The sequence below is a fragment of the Pinus tabuliformis genome, chromosome 5_1, assembly GCF_031772625.1.
Source record: "Pinus tabuliformis cultivar Carrire ecotype Pingquan chromosome 5_1, CPIR1, whole genome shotgun sequence".
Taxonomy (NCBI): Eukaryota; Viridiplantae; Streptophyta; class Pinopsida; order Pinales; family Pinaceae; genus Pinus; species Pinus tabuliformis.
The window spans coordinates 497268618-497285566 of NC_142305.1; the positions used below are offsets into that span (position 1 = coordinate 497268618).

General features: G+C 37.5%; 1 protein-coding gene across 1 annotated transcript in view; it reads right to left on the reverse strand.

Annotated features, from left to right (window-relative positions):
* The window catches only part of LOC149165670 (GDA1/CD39 nucleoside phosphatase family protein), a 237464-nt gene that overhangs the window by 168146 nt on the left and 52369 nt on the right, over positions 1 to 16949 (reverse strand). Inside the window, exon 2 of the mRNA XM_089432351.1 lies at positions 14134 to 14246. Coding sequence (XP_089288477.1) covers positions 14134 to 14246 — 113 coding nt within the window. The remainder of the gene's footprint in view (positions 1 to 14133; positions 14247 to 16949) is intronic.

Here is a 16949-nt window from a genome sequence, read left to right on the forward strand (position 1 = left end):
GCGAGGCTCACCATATCATCATCAGCAGTAGTTATTCCCACACTGCTAAGCTCATCTCTGCAAGTGGTGAGCTTGTTCAGATATGTGCAAATAATATCCCCGTTCTCCATCTTGATTCTTCGAAGCTTATCCTTGAGCGCCAATTTCCTCTGGTCGCTATTGTTCTGGTAGAGGTCCTTCAATGTCTTCCACATTGAATATGGAGTATCCTTCCCATGGAGACTCGAGACAATATGGTCTTGAACTCCCTCAAGGATGATCCGTCTCGCCCTCGCCACACACTTCTTCCACTCAGCCAACTCTCGTGCATAGTTGAACCTCGATTTGGGATTTCTTGATCAATGAAATCCTTCAAGCCATTGTCTTCTAATACAGCCTCCATGCGATCTTTCTGTGCTATGTAATTCGCGCTACCTTCCAAGGCATACTCGATTCTGAAGCCATAGAACACCATTGGCCAACCTTGAAGTATGATAAGAATTTGATTTGCACCTGCAACCCTGAACTTCAAACTTCGAATTCTCTTCTTCGTATACTGTTCACAGCTCCAATAAACTTTGCTCCGATAAACTAGGCTATGATACCATGTAGAATTTTCTATAAATCCAGCTCTGATACCATGTAGAAATTCTGCAAATTCTCTACAAATCTACCTCTAAGACCATGTAGAAAATCTGACTGTAGATTAACCCGATAATGCAATATAACTAAAGCAAAATACTATAATCTACTTCTACTATCAATTTGCAGAAGCTTAAAGATCGAGCTGAATCAGAGCCGAACACATATAACCATAAGAAGAAGAATCAATGCACATGAAACACAGAAAATACTCAGGGGAAAGGCTCAGCTAAAAACCCCACTATCTGTATTATCATACAAGGTGGAAATACATCAAAATTATACAAAGCCTTAGCTCTCACAGCTAGCCAGCTCCCAGTACAATCCTCCTGGATGCTCACATGCAATCAAAGCTTCTCACAAGCCTTCTCCTCTGCCCTCCAAGCTCCTATTTCCTTGCGTAGTTCCTTTGGGATGATCCCCTTCACCCAGTGGAACACTACTCTCACACAGTGCTCTAACACACTGTCAGAACTGCGCAATCCTCAAGGAACCTTAATCCTTCTGCATGCATGAGTTTCTTTTATAGGAAAACACATGCAACTGATTGTACATTGTCCTTGACATTTAGCTCAACTGGGTCTTTTTTAGAATAGACATGCATGAGTTTTTGATGAAGAAATCTTCAGTTATCTGGAGTACACTGGTTGAGTGCATGCATGCATCAACTCGCTGATAACTCACAATTACTTTCTCAAACAGTTTGGAACTAATTTAACTGGACATAACTCAGTAAACCGAATTAACTAATTACAACTCAAATATAACTCAATCCTATCTCCTTAATTAAGGGATAATCTCCTTAATTTAAGGGATAATTGTTGCATGATTGCAGAAAGACTTCTACCTTGAATTTCTCCAACTAATTAATCCATAATGAATTAATTAATTATTTCCAAGCAGCTGGTGAAACTAAATTCGATTTTAATTCACAATTTTTAAGCCACATAAAAATTATAAAAATTTAAATGTGAGAACACAAATTCTCCTTTTGATTTAATTCCTTAGCAATTTCAAAGTCCCAAAAAAATAATAGGTTTTTTATGTTTTTTAAATATTTTTGAATGTTCTAAATTTTTGTTTATGAAACAAAATTTAAAAAAAACAAAAGAGGAATCAAATCATAAACAAAACTAAAGTCGTATGAAAAAAATTAAAATAAAAAGTTCAAACAAAAAATAAAAAATAAACAAAAAAACAAAAACAAAAATGAAAAGCCCAAAAAAATAAAATCAAATTTGTAACACGTCTCCCTTACAAAATAAATATGAAATCGAAATAAAATTTAAAAAAAAAAAAAAGAGGAGCTAACTCTAACCAAGTTAAAACAAATGATAAAATATAGAAAGGGAAATTGAATTTGTTTTTTTGTTTTGTTTTGTGTGCAGGTTTGGACGACGGCAGCAAGGTAATGGAGCTCGAGGAAAAGGGATATGGCAGTGGGAGCTAAGGGAGGATGCATGAGAGCAGGAAATAAAGGTTGCGGTCAGCAAGAGGGAAGAGTTGCAGGTTTCCAAGTTGAACGAAAGGATGAAGGAGCATTTTGTGTGCAGGTCAAGCAGCGATGATGCTAGTAGCGAGGAAGGAGTTGAGCGAGGAGAAGGGTACGTTCGAGCAGCAGCAGAGGGTTGTTGAGGAAGGGACGATGGCAACAAAATGAAAGGAGAAGGGCATACGGAGATAAGGGTTTAGCTTGCAAGTTGAAGGAGAAGGCAGTAGACAGGGTTTTGAGGAGAATGGAAGAAAAAAAATCGAAATTTTGCAACAAATAGTGGATGGCAAAGAATGTAGTTATAGAAAAAAAAAACTGAAATTTTGCAACAGATAGATGAAAAACCCCCACGCAGCAAAGAAAAGAGAGGCTTCCAAGCAGCCAATGGTAGCTTCAAAAACCCCAAAATAAACCCAGAAAAATCAAATTTCACACTAATATATCTTTTGCTTCAGTTTTTTTAATCACTTTTAAAATTTCTGGATTTAAAATTTTAAAACCCTTGGACTGCAAAAGATTTGAATAATATCCCTGCAAAGTGATATTGAGGCCAAATTTTACCCTCCAGGGCCTAGATCTGGCTTCAAATAAAAATATTCCTTCAAGTCTGCAGTTGCAAATGACAATAACACCTAGAAACGATATATACAATGATTAAAAACAAAAACAAACAAACAAAAACCCAAAAACCCAATTAAATAATTACAATAATTACACGTTAAAGGCTCTAAGTAGCCAGATCTATCATTATGCCACACAGAAATTAAAAAAAAAAATAAAGGAGGAGCTAACTTGAAGCCCTCATGCATCAATAAAGCAAAAAATCTTATGATAAGCCCGGGATTAATTTAGCTAGGCTCTTCAGAAAATACGAATCGGGAGTAAGTTGGTCCAACTCAAAACTTTCTCTAACACCCGAGGATCTAAAATCAAGAATTCCCTACAAAACTCAATCCAGCAATCAAAAATAGAGCGAGAAAATAATAATAAAATTCAGACAAATAGAGATACCTGCTATTACGTTCAAAATTTAAATTATTATTCAAACCCCAACGACTGAGCAAGATACATGTACTCAAATCACTCTTCAGAAGCTATCATCAATGGCTTTAGAAAAAATTATGCATGAAAACAACACATCTTACAGTATTCCCATGAAGAGTAACACCAGCATAATTTAACCCCAAAGTCTTTCTTTATTATCCAGAAAAGAAAAAAAGATTACACCAGAGCTTCTTGTTAAGCACACGACTCAAAAATCGGATGGATCGACTGACAAATGAGCTCCTATTTAAAGACAAATCCTCCAACGGCTAGTTCGAGTGATCCTCGTCAAAGTAATCTCGACCATTGAAGATCAAAAAAAAAATTTATCTCATCTGTCGAAATATTTAATTTTTGGGAAATTCGAAATTTTCATTTAAATGCATTTTAATTAACTCAAAAATTAAATTTTTGAGTTAATTTCCCCAAAAATTTGACTTTCATTTATCCCCAGGAATCAAAGGTTTAAATTTATCAAAATAATTAATTTACCTTAGATCTTGGACCTCTTAAGATTTAATTTTTTAGGACCGACGAATTTTGCCTTTAGAGAATTTAAATTTACCTAGGACCTAGAATTTAATTAAATTTTTGGCTTTGGATTTTAATTTATTTTGGGCCAGAAAATTTAATTAATTAATCTAAGAGTGGATAAATTATTTTTCCAACCCTCAAGACACTTTACATCATGATTTTCATATTTTTTACACCATAGGAGGAAAACCCATTTGTAATAAACCGTCACAAATTACCCATTTCTGTGACACAAGTATAATCCAACAGACCAAGTAATTTGTAATAAAACTAAATTATTTCCAATTTACTTTTGCATAAACTCAATCTAGAACACTAGGACTCACTTAAGATCCTAGCGACAAAATCTATTCCAGCTTTGGGGTAAGACGAGAGGGGAAAACTCTGCCAACCATCCGAGAATGGATCAGTGAGACAAAAACCCCCAAAATGGAGATAGCCACTAGAAAGTTAGGTTTACCTAAGTTGTTACATACATGACACGTCTTTGCTGAAATTATTTACATCATATACATGCAAAATGGGTTTACATTATAACATGATGATCAGGCTGATGATGATAATTGGACAGCACGAACACATCGATCAGGCGCTATCCCTTTTGCGAAAAAAGGGGGTGTACTACTATGGGTCGTTGACACATAGTGGACAACACCATGAAAACCCTAGATTGTCAATTTGACATCATGCTTTTGGTATTGAACATTTTGCTTGGTTATATTTGTCAATTAGTACTACGGGTATCAAGATTATAGCTAAATTCAAAGGGAGCACTTCAAGAAAACCCTACAAGGATTGTAAAGAAGTAATGCAAGGTATGTAAAAAGTCTTCTTCATTGAAAGTATGATCATTTTGAATTTCTCTTCATGATATTACTAACTATTTCATGTCTAGGTTTTTGAATCATAAGGATTCTTGTTAGGGTAATTAATCTCTTGATTAAATCTACCCTCATCATATTTTGTTTATGAAACCCTAATCTTAGGGTTCACTATAAAACCCCTAACCTAAGGGTATATCGATGAAACCCTAGTTTACTTAGGGTTTGTATAATGAAATTTTATCCTTGTTTAAGATATGCTAATAATGATGTTGAATCCCTAGTCCTCTAGGGTTATTAGTAAAAGGTCCAATAAAGAAAAGTCCATTCTTATAATATTTAAGGTTTGTTGCTGACTTTAGATCATTAACACTGTGATAAGTTAGGGTTTGTTGCTGATAAGTCAAAATCCTAGATTCTTAAGGTTTGGTAAATTAGGGTTTATAAGCAAAATCCTTATAAAAGAAGATCCTCATAACGAAACCCTAGGAATGTATACTTTCACTCAATCAAAACCCTAACATGATCAAGATTGTTGTGTAGCTCACTTTGATATAGTAATATGTGTTTCTAGGGTTTACCTAAGTAAGTATTGATATAAGTTTCAATAAGGAAACCTTGGATAGTCATATGCTAGTAGGATAACTTGATTATCATTGTATCTAGGGTTTATAGCAAAAACCCTAGCTAAGTGTTAATGTCTAAATTATAAAATGATGAACCTAACTAGGTTTAGGTATCTAATATCTAAAGTTTGAATGTTTTGGTTTTGATATTTGTTAATGTCATGCTTTGTATTTTTGTTTTTGGTTGTACTCGTTATTAAAGTTTTGCAGGTACATGATCTTCAAGATGATGAAGACGTTTGTATAAGCACGATGAAGGAAGTTATATATCAAGATAAACTTAATGCCTTAAGAATGAATGAAGCCTTGAAAGAATGAAGTTTCTCCGATGTTATGAAGTTATTGATCTCCCTAAACTTGAGAGGGAGTCGGGATAGATGAAAGAGTATATCTCCCCAGTTGAGAGGAGGGGCATATTATGACAATGAATACTTTGAAGTAAGCAAAGGCATTATCGATAAATGTTCATGAAGTTGCAAACAAAAGACTTGAAGATGTATTTAGTGTTGCTGAAGAAATGAAAGAAGAAGAAAACTTCCAACAAGTTGTAGATTGGATTATTTGATGATCATATAAGTAGCATCCAAATGAATGACGACCCCAAAGGTTTGTGTTTACTTGTATGTATATTTGAAAGTTTATTATCGATTGGGGTTGTGTTTGTACAGGTAAATCTCTCCATAAGGACAAACACTTGGGAAGCCTGCTTAGACAATGGATATATCTAGTTTATTAGGGAGAGATGAAGCATCTAATGGCGGATGCTTGGGGAGGACATTTGGTCAGCCTATGTGTTGATGTCTAGATCCCGAAGAGGGAGGGTGGTGTTGGTATTGGAGCTCAGACCTTGGATACGGACCTAGATCCTTGGGTTGATGGTTAGCAAGTAAGCCTGATTGTACCTATATGGCTGAAAGCTTGAGTCCATCTTAGTCCCACCCAGGTAGATTACCCTGGTCAGGTATCTAGTCTGCACCACTAATTGTGCTAGAACTCTTTGTAGTTCATTTCGAGATCTTCCATGTACCTCTATATATATGTAATTATGAATACCTCCCTAGTTAAGAGGGAGTGTTGAAAAATGTAACTATTGTCGGTCTTCATAATTGTACTTAAGTCGTGATGTAATATGTTTGTCAAAAGAAATTTATTATTATTAATTTGACTTATTAAAGCATGGGTTTCATGCTTGGGTCAACAAATCTATAGCTCAAAGCACCCATTGAGTGCTCTAGGATTTTCATTCAGTCAAAGTCAAAATTCATTTTTGTAAGAGACCCTTCTTGGGCTGCTTAAGGTCAAGAAAGAAAAATATTTTAGTCTTACATTTCCTCCATCGAGTTGGCCTTAGTCACCTTAGAATTCGGCTTCCTCGGTTATCAAGTCAGCCTCCATTTCATCATGTCGGCCTCAAACTATAGGTTCCAACCACTATATATAGCAAAGCTACTCGACCTATCTTGGAGCAATTCGATGATGAAAAGGGTTTGCAATTCAGACAAAATGCAAGAGATACGAAGGGCAGTAAGTAAGAATGTTTGATGTCTACAAATGAAGAAGAAGATGAATGCCTAAAGGGACTGGATTTTTCCCATAATTACAGGACCGAAGATGAAAACAATTATAGAGTGAAAAACAGGGTCGAGAGTCTATCCATTATAGGGTCGAATACATCCACTGTTTGCAGGAAGATATTGTGTACTATTACAAGAACGAAGTTATGTAAAATTACAGGACCGAAGTTTTTCATGATCACAGGAATCAAAGTTTTGATGATTAAATAAGATCAGTTTTGGAAGAAGACCATATCAACAGGCTGACTTGATGGATGGAGGTTTGGGTCAAAAGTCTAGGTTGTCTCACTGTGATTTGAATCTACTGAAGGAAGAGTTATTGACTGGGTTTTCCCCTAGATAGGAGTTTTTCCCTGGCTAAGAGCCTATATCATGTGTTCTCTTGTGTTTTTGTGTTTTTGGCAATTGTCTTGATGATAATAACATAACTATAAAGAAGAAAATAATTAATCACAAGAAATTGTCAAATAATGGAGAAATCAAATTAAACAAGGTTGCCCTATATTTCTCAACATTTTCTTGTTGTTATATGCTATTGCATGTTGTCAATCTACATATAACTAAAACCCTAACTTATAGCAACCTTCCTTTAATTTACTCAGGTTGGTGGAAAGCATATTTCAACATTTGTAAATCTTATCTTGGCATTCAAAGCCTTGTCGATACCTTCTTCTATAACCAATAAACTCCTATCACCCTCGAGCATTCATTTATTGAAAATCATTATAGATGATTTTATCTACAAGATTTTTAGATTGAGTTGATTCTTTTATTCTTTTCTTCTTGATTTTTCACCTCCATCACTATATTTTTATGAAATTTGTTTTGTAGGTATATTTTTCCATCATGAAATCAATGTTGAGATCAATTGAGGAATAGATGGCCACTTGGAGGGGATGATTTCCATCTTTCCCTTTGCTAATCACTAAGAATTCACTTTTCCAAATGTTGGACAAGCCCTCGAGGGGGTTATCTTGTTAAAATTGGCAACTAGTGCCAAACTCCATGTGGGTCATCTTATTTATGGGAGCTGATATTTTTCTTCGATCCCTCTCATAGAGAGGTGTAGGATTGATCTAAAGATCATCTAATTCCGATAAGTATTCATGGAGTTATGAATTTATTTGTGTTATAAGACAATTCGTCAAGGTCGGCCAACAACTAAACAACACCCACATGTGCTCAACGTTTTAGTATAAAAAGAGATGACTTGAGAGTCATTTCACACACACTTCTCTCTTGATTTCTCTCCACTTGTCTTGGGTTTTAGTGTGAGAGAAATCTAGGAGGAAGAAGCCCTAGACGTTGGAGGAAAGGAGGCTGCCCTAGCCGCAGCAAAGAAAACAGGCCAGCGAAGCTATGGAAGGGATCTACGTTGACCTAAAGGAGCTCATGGAAGAAGTTTAACGCAGCTATGGAGGAGGCCTTAACAAGCCCTAGCCGCAGTCCTAAAGCAGCCCTAACGCTGTCCTAAATCTGCCCTAACCGCAGGTCTGTTCAAGCCCTAGACACAGGTCTATTGAGGTGTCTTGGGTGCAAGAAAGGGCAGCGTATGATGCTACAAGAAGAGGCCAAGGCAGCGAGGGAGTTAAGGTCTGGTTCAAGGCTAACCGAGCTGTTGTTAGAGGGCCGAGGAGCTGAGCTTGGAGGCCGAGTTGAAGAAGGGTGATCACAAGTCTGTTTGGGGCAGCGAAAAGGTAAGGGAAGCCTATTTTGAGTGGGCTGTAGGTGACAGCATGGGACTGTGGTAGGCCGCAGTCCTAACCACCTCAAAATAGGGACAGCGTGGAGAGGTTGAGGGCTCAAACACGCCCTAAACAGCAGCGTGCTAGGAGAGGTGTCTCATGAAGGTGTACCACAGAGATTAAGAGTTCTTTTTGGTGGATGGTTAACGGCTGTTGCAGCATGACGAGATGCCCTAACCAGTCACAGTATAAACAGCAGTGAAAGAAGACTTGGAACAGCAGTGCTAGTAGTATGATGGCAAGATCCATGGGCAGCATGACAACAACAATGGCATAGTGCAATGATGGCACAATTGGGACAGCAACATGGTACAGCAATGCTACATTGGGGCAGCAAGCATGATGCTGCAAATTGGGACAGCAACATGGTACGGCAATGCTACATTGGGGCAGCAAGGATGGTGCTGCAAATTGGAACAGCAACATGGTACAACAATGCTACATTGGGGCAGAACGCATGGTGCTGCAAATTGGGACAGCAGCATGGTACAGCAATGCTTCAATAGGACCGCAGCAAGCATGATGCTGCAAATTGGGACCACAACATGGTACAACAATGCTACATTGGGGAAGCAAGCATGGTGCTGCAAATTGGGACAGCAACATGGTACAGCAATGCTTCAATGGGACAGCAGCAAGCATGGTGCAATAAGCACATTGGGACAGCATTATGGTACACAAGGTGCAGCAAGCACATTGAGACTGCAATGGTACATGATGCAGTACAGTAATGGGTACAGTCATGATTGGTAAAGCATGATGGGATGCAGCATAGTAATGATGGGTGCAGCATGGTGCAGCACAGTGAGGTGCAGCGTGATGATGAGGAGCAGCACAATGATAGGTGTAGCATGGTAATGGAGTCACCTGGGAGAATCAGTTGAAGCAACATGTCTTCAACTGAGCTCAGCTACCTCATGGTACAACAATGCTACCTTGGGGAAGCAAGCATGGTGCTGCAAATTGGGACAGCAACATGGTACAGCAATGCTTCAATGGGACAGCAGCAAGCATGGTGCAATAAGCACATTGGGACAGCATTATGGTACGCAAGGTGCAGCAAGCACATTGAGACTGCAATGGTACATGATGCAGTACAATAATGGGTACAGTCATGATTGGTAAAGCATGATGGGATGCAGCATAGTAATGATGGGTGCAGCATGGTGCAGCACAGTGAGGTGCAGCGTGATGATGAGGAGCAGCACAATGATAGGTGTAGCATGGTAATGGAGTCACATGGGAGAATCAGTTGAAGCAACATGTCTTCAACTGAGCTCAGCTACCTCATGTATCATCTACTTAGAGATGATCTATGCTCTTATTTAGATAAGTCAAAGTGTTGACTTCTATTGTAAATGTACTATCTCTGTCTCTCTCTCTCTCTCTGCTGAACTATTGAAGAACATATAAGAAGAATTGATCAAGGGTTTCCCCACATTGGGGTTTGTCCCTGGCTAGTGCCACAGCGTGTGTCCTCTTGTCTTGGCTTGTCTTCTGCGATTTATGTTTATGTTCTATCTGCAATTTACTTTAATGCTGATGTGATCGCTAATCTAGAAAAGATATTGAGTTAACTGTGAAAATTGAGATAAATTGCTCTAAGCATAGAACATACCTAAAATTAACATATCTCCATCTAGAATTGTGGATTATTAGTGCTATTATTTCTACTTCGGTTGGGTACCTTGAATGAACAGGTTCTTCTAATGAGTTAGAATCTCTTATGGACAAATTCAAGGCTAAGAGAGTGGGATAGTTTCACCAACAAATCCTAACTCTTTAGTCTCAAAAGGGAAAATCGACAAAGGAAGAGTTGTGATTACAATTCTAAGAACTAGGAAAGGTCAAAGGCAAAAGTAAATCCTCACCCTCCAACCCTCTATTTATTTTAAAAAAAAACAAAAAAATTATTTCTCCCAGAGAATTAAATCTATTCTCTTCTTCCATGCAAGGTAGTTCGATGTCCCAACAAGTTTATTGTTCTCCTTGCAGAAAGAAGTCATTTGGTTTGTAGATTGAGACATGAAATATAAAGTACTTACTTGCCAAATGAAGATGCCTCCTTTGATGATGATGTCTTCCACTAGATGCCTTTCTTGATGATGATCTTCCTTCTTTAGAATGGCAATGCTACTTCTTCAAGATATGGGGAGATGTATTTCTCCAAAGATGCTTGAGGTGTCATCCTTTCTTCAATGTGAGGGAGATCACTTTGTTTCCTTTAAAGATGATGCAGTGCTCTTCTTGCTTCCTTCAAGATGGTAGAGTATTTGTGATGTGTTGACTAATCCTCCTTGATGCTCTTCTTCTTGTATTTGGTCCGTATGTCTCCTTCTTCAATTGAGTGATCTTCAAGCTGCCTCTTCTTGTCACCTTAGCTCTGATACCATGTTGAGAAATCTATGACAGCCAGATTAGGGTGATTTCTCTTTACTTTGATAACTACTTGTGATGTTATTTAATTCAACTTGTAATATTTGTTATTAGCTTCTTCTTGCCTTGGTTATTATAGTGTTCTTATCATCAAACAGCTACCAAACTATGAAGCTCAATACAACAAGAGGGTATAAGATATAGGTTGCTAGCCAGAGCCAAAACCTCTACTAGAGAGGAAAACCCACAAGAATTCTTCTCTTCTTATAGAATCTTCAAATGACAAATTCCAAGACCTTTTAGACCCAAGACAAAGACCCCTCCAACACCAAGTGAACCTCTCCTTTGATGATCTTGTCCTTCTCAAAGTCACCCCAAGTCAAACTGCTTGAAAACTTTTTCAACTTCACTTCTCATCTCAAGTTTGGACCTCCAATTTTTTAGGCCGTACTATAGAAACCCTAGCTCACACATGTGGGTGAATTATGGTGAAATATATCTCCTTTTTCCTTCGCTTAGAGAGCTTCTTCTTCCTTGGTAACTCAGCTTCCAAACTTGACTCTTTGAACCCAAAATTCAAACTTTTATGATGACTGAAATTTCGGTGTTACAACAACAAAGTGATGCCCTAGTTCCTCACACGTGTGAGAGAGAATGATAGAGAAATTTCAGATTTCGGCTTCTCTTGTTGTCTCCTTAGTTCTCTTTGTCCTTCGCTTTTTTTTCTTGCCTTTCTTCTTGAGATCGAACTTTCTTATGTGAGTTCTTCAAATGAGGTCGATCCTTTGTATATAGGCTTCTTGTGAGGCTCGAATAGCCCTAGTGAGGCCGACTTGTCTTCTTGCAGGTCGACTTGTTCTTGGAGGGAGACTTTTGACTCTTTTGACTCATTATAAAGTCTTCTTACATGATATAAAATGCCCAATAGGGTTTTAGCTCTGACAAATCCCAGAAGCACACAATGGATGTTTGACCTAAAAACAAATTTGACCTAGAGCATGAAACCCATGCTAAAAAATAGCAATAATAATTTTTCTTTTCTCTTTACATAAAATCAATAGTACATAAGACATTATGAAGATCGAGCCTAGTTACATATTTCAACACTGAGTGTTTAATCATACGAACACTTATATTCGGTTAGGACTATTTGCATGCTATATTTAACGCAATTTTGAGTGTCTTGGATTGGCATTAATATTTTACTTACAGATTTGCAGACCTGTCAAACAGAGCAGCAAGCAAATTACACAGTGACTCATCTAACTAGGTAACAAATTGTAAATCAAATTTCTAGTTAGCATATTTTCAGTACACTAAATTATACCATTCATTTGGTAGATTTCATCAATATTTAATGTTCTTGTGTGATGGTTTAGCTAACTCTATGTTGCAGATTTTTATATTAAGCCAGCAGATCAGCAATATAAAACTTCTCCCTCATTATAAGGCACTGATATTGTAGTGGTGGGTTGGAGTTAACTCACGGGAAGCCTCTCATAGCCTTGTGGTAGGAGTTGGGGCTTAAAGAATGGGGACATAAGCTAAAGTGACAATGGGCCTCTATCCTATGTGTGTTGACGATAGCGAGTTGTATGGATCTTCAACAACACACTAAATGGAGCAATAACAGATCCTATTATAAATCTAAGGCTATGGCTAGTTGATATTGTTTAAGCAAATTTCTAGAAAGTTTCCTTCAAAAATGGAGCATACCACAATTCCATGAAGTACCAATAAAGTTCCATAGTGGTTCCAATCTCCTTAGGAAGTGTGCCACGAATGCATCAAGTCAAAATATAGCAATCCAGAAGTAAACTATTTCAAATGTGTATGTTCATCAACACACAACCAAGTATACTCAACGCATCATGCACCCCACATCACATGAAGCACCCTCAAGCATGGTGTAAACACTTTTGGAGTAACCCCAGAAGGTAATAATGGCTTAATTTGTAAACTTAACTCTTTGGTCATGTTGGTGGATAGTCTAGACTCTAATTCATTCCATAGCTTTATGGTCTAATTACTACTATATTGTTTAAAAATTTTACAAGTTTGTCACTACTAGATGGTTCATACTTACATGATTTAATCATGAATCTACTATGGGTGATATTTCAAACTTAATAATAATGTAGTATTTATCTAGAAGCAACACAAATATGCATGTTTTCATATTTTCTGCAACTAATTGGCATTCTGTGTTTTTTTTAAATAAAATTATGAATTGAATAAAAAATGCTTCCAGGATTGTTTGGGAAAAAGCACTCCCACTCCGCATGCCAGTATTGTTGCTACTGGGGTTATTTATTATTTATTGTTGGTATCAGCATGTTGAGAGAAATCCTGACGTTTGCACATGAGAGAAATGATGGCATTGCAAGAAATGAAGCTTCTCCATAAATTATTTTGATATGTCCAGTACATTAAGGAAAAATATCATACCCAACCTCTATTTGTGGGATCAACGACCAAAGGAACAATAAATTTTCTTTCTAAATGAGATCAAAGCAATGGTTTTCTTGACATCTTCAAATTTCTCATCATCTAAATATTTTTAAAAGTTTAAACAGTTACCTGAACTTGAAGTAATTCTCAATCATATCCTTTGTCCCATATAGATTTATATATGTTTGCACTTACATATCACCTTCCTCTCGTTTTTCCTATGAGCAATATAAGATTTCCATTGTTGCCCATGGCAGACCACAGATAACCCCACTGACAATCTCGCTTTCTAAATGATATCAAACTAATGGTTTTCTCAATGGCCTCAAATACCTCGTCATCTAAATATTTTTAAATGTTTAAACAGTTACCTTAAGGAATTCTCAATTATATCCTTTGTCCTATATACATTTAGCTATGTTTGCCTTCCTCTGTTTTTGCCTATGAGCAATATAATATTTCCATTGTTCCCCATGAAAGCCACAGATAGCCCCACTGACATGAGATTTCTCCTGGTTTTTTGTAAACCTCAGACAAACACAGTACTCTTGGTGAAACCTTTCTATGGGATTCTATAATTTGAGTGCCTCGTGATATGAAATTTATAAACAGTTTATAACTACTCAGAAAGTAATCCAAATAAGAGAAAGTGAATGTCCATGCATCTAATATGAAAGAAATAAACAAGGCAAAGAGAGAATGTTTCTACACTGCTAAATGGCATCCCCAAAAAATTGGCTTCCCATTGTTCAAAATATAATTGTCAAGGAAGTGGTACATCCATGGATGTTGGAATAATTAAAAAAGACAACAAATTTGAGAACAACACAATGAAGATAAGAAATGAACCTGGGCAGATGCCCCACCAAGCTCAATTATTCCAGTTGTCTTATGAGGATTCCCCCCTAGTGTGCCAAGCGCATAATTTGCAGCCACCCAAGCAAAAATTCCTTCATCCGGACCTGTCTTAACATGGCAGCTACAGATTAGACTCTCTTAAAGTAAGAGAAAATAATCAAGATATATAACAGAAAAATGCACCCCCAAACATGCAAAATGTTCCTTTGGTATTCATCAACAAAAAGGGATGAATGCTAACTTTTAAAATAAATACAAATTTTAATGCCATATTAATATCATGTTTTGTAATGCTATGCTTCAATTGTTTTTTTGTATGGGAAAAAGATTTCTAAATGTAAAAGTGAAAAGCAAAATAGAAGAGCAACTATGTACTTGTGTACCAACAATAACCATTGTAACTAAATACTACGTAGGGGCATTTGCCACATCTTTAGTTCATTAGGGAATTGAAAACTACATTTTATGTATAAAAGAAACCTGAGAGGGGAAAATAGGGATTTTGGAGATTCTTTCCTTCAGAAGGATAGAGCTGCCACAGAGGAGAAAAGATAATGCAAATTTTGGGAAGCAAGTCCGGGGGGCAATACCTCCATGGGTGTCCAACCTCCTCTGGTCTCTTGTAAATATCCATTTATGATAATAAATTTCACATTGATGGAAATCTTGTGTTCTGAATCGCTTGCCTCTTACTCAGTGTTCTATTATTTAAATGCCTTGCTGAAGTTTTGAGAATAGTGAATTCCAAATGAGATAAGGCAAGGTTGTTGCAGCAGGACCAAATGTAAAACAATTCAGTTCCCTTTCCGTAGCAATCTTAAACAATTTTCCCAAGGATGCATAATTCTATAATCGATCATGCACATATTATAATGAATCCATATTCTGAATATCTCTATTAGTACTCAATGATTGTTACCTTGAAAAACAGTTAACATACAGGCCTTTTCGTATGTCACAGGCACTGGAAATCAGCAGTTCACGTGACATCAAAATGGCAATGATCTGTTTATGTCTTTTCAAGCATCAACCTGTAAGAATTTCGTTATCAGCCTCTATCAAAAATGTTTATATTTGGTCATTTTCTCCTTGGAAGTCAGTGAGGACATCACCCGGCAAGGCTTCAGTGATCACACAACAGTCAAGTGGTTTGGTGATACTGGTAATGATTGCATGCCAATCAGAGTTCATTTCAATATTAAATCTTATGATCCAAGCAACATCAGAATTATGGTTAATTCAGATGGAGTTCTCTAAACTGCTGGTGGCATTAGATCCGCCATTCTCGATACAAGAGCACTGAATTCTATTTAGGATTAGCAATTCTAGAAAGATATTAATGGTGTGAGCACTACAAATTTAAAGTTTAGTGCAGCAATTATACTCGGAACTTCAACCCGTCTCCCCTGTTCAAGAGAATTTCAAATCCGCTATTTCTCCAAGTTGCAGGGAACAAGAACAGTGAGTGACAGGTCCACCTGGGCCCTTGGAAGTTATAGGCTTGGCGGAAATTATAATCTTTCTTAACACCCAATATTTAGAAAGGACATTCTCCAAGTCTATTTGAACCTTCATGTTGGTAGAAGATAATAAAAGTAGCTGTTCTACTTTTTTTGCAGAAAACTAAATTCTCTTTGAGCATAGAGCAGTACCTATTTCTATTTAATTTTCTAAGGTTTACCTTTTCTATTTACCACTCGGTAGTCTATCTTTATTTGCATTCCTTTTTGTGTCTAAGAGTTGCCTTCAGCATTCCACATTGCCAAAATCACAAGTATTTCCTAGTTCCATTGACCTAGTTTCATGTGGGTCGAATTATTATGTTGGTGGAATGTGGGGGCCACACCCATGAAAAGAAAATCAAATGGCTAGGGGAAAATCAAATTGTTGGGTGGAGGGACCCACATGGGGCAAGGACCAGCTAGTATAAGCATGAGGAAGGGAGCAGCTATTGAAACCTTGTTGACATTTTATCATTTACCTCTCTTGCTCAAGCTGTTTAGCTGGGTTACAAGTGCTGTTGAGCATATGAGTTTTCTAGGGAGAAGACTCACCCTTTCCTTTGGTGGACCTTGACTGCCACCCTAGGGAGGCTTCACTATAATTTCATGGAGGCTGGGAAAGGCAAGAAACAGGTGCTATGAATTGTTTGTCTAAGGTTGGACGCAGAATAGAGAGCCATGTAGTTGTGAGGGAGAATTTCCGGGGACAGGAGTGTTGGGTTCTTGCTGTACATTTCCTTGGACAATTTGCTGGTGATGTCCAGGTCAATTACATGCTGGAAGAGTGCTCCTCACTCAGGTCGAAGTCTCCTTGCATGGGATCTGCGCAATAGTGTTCTAGCGCAGCGCAGTTTTTGGTGGAGCCATTTGTGGGGAGGCTTGGCTGAAGGAATTTGGGGCTGGGGTGATTTGTGAAAGCAAGAATGGTTCTTAAGGGAGATTTTTCAATATTTTGGAGGGCTGCAGAAACAGAATTTTCTACAGGCCGTAATTTCTTGGCAATGGATGGGTACTTGGAATTTGGGGGTGATTTTGGTGCATCAAAACTACAGCAAACCCTTTGTGGGTTTTTCTTGGTTTTTGGTGGGGAGCTCAAAATTAATTTGGCAGAATTTTCTGGGCAGATTTTGGGGCTCAAACATGGGTTTCACTCAGGTACAGAAACTTTAGGGCCAACGCCGTACCTTCGTAAGAAGTCTTTTCACTTGCATCTGGGCAGATTTGTCACCTGGGTTTGTCTAGCTTGCTTCAACAAGCCCAGGTGTATGCGTTCTTGCATTGTACTCCTCTTATGAATATAATAAA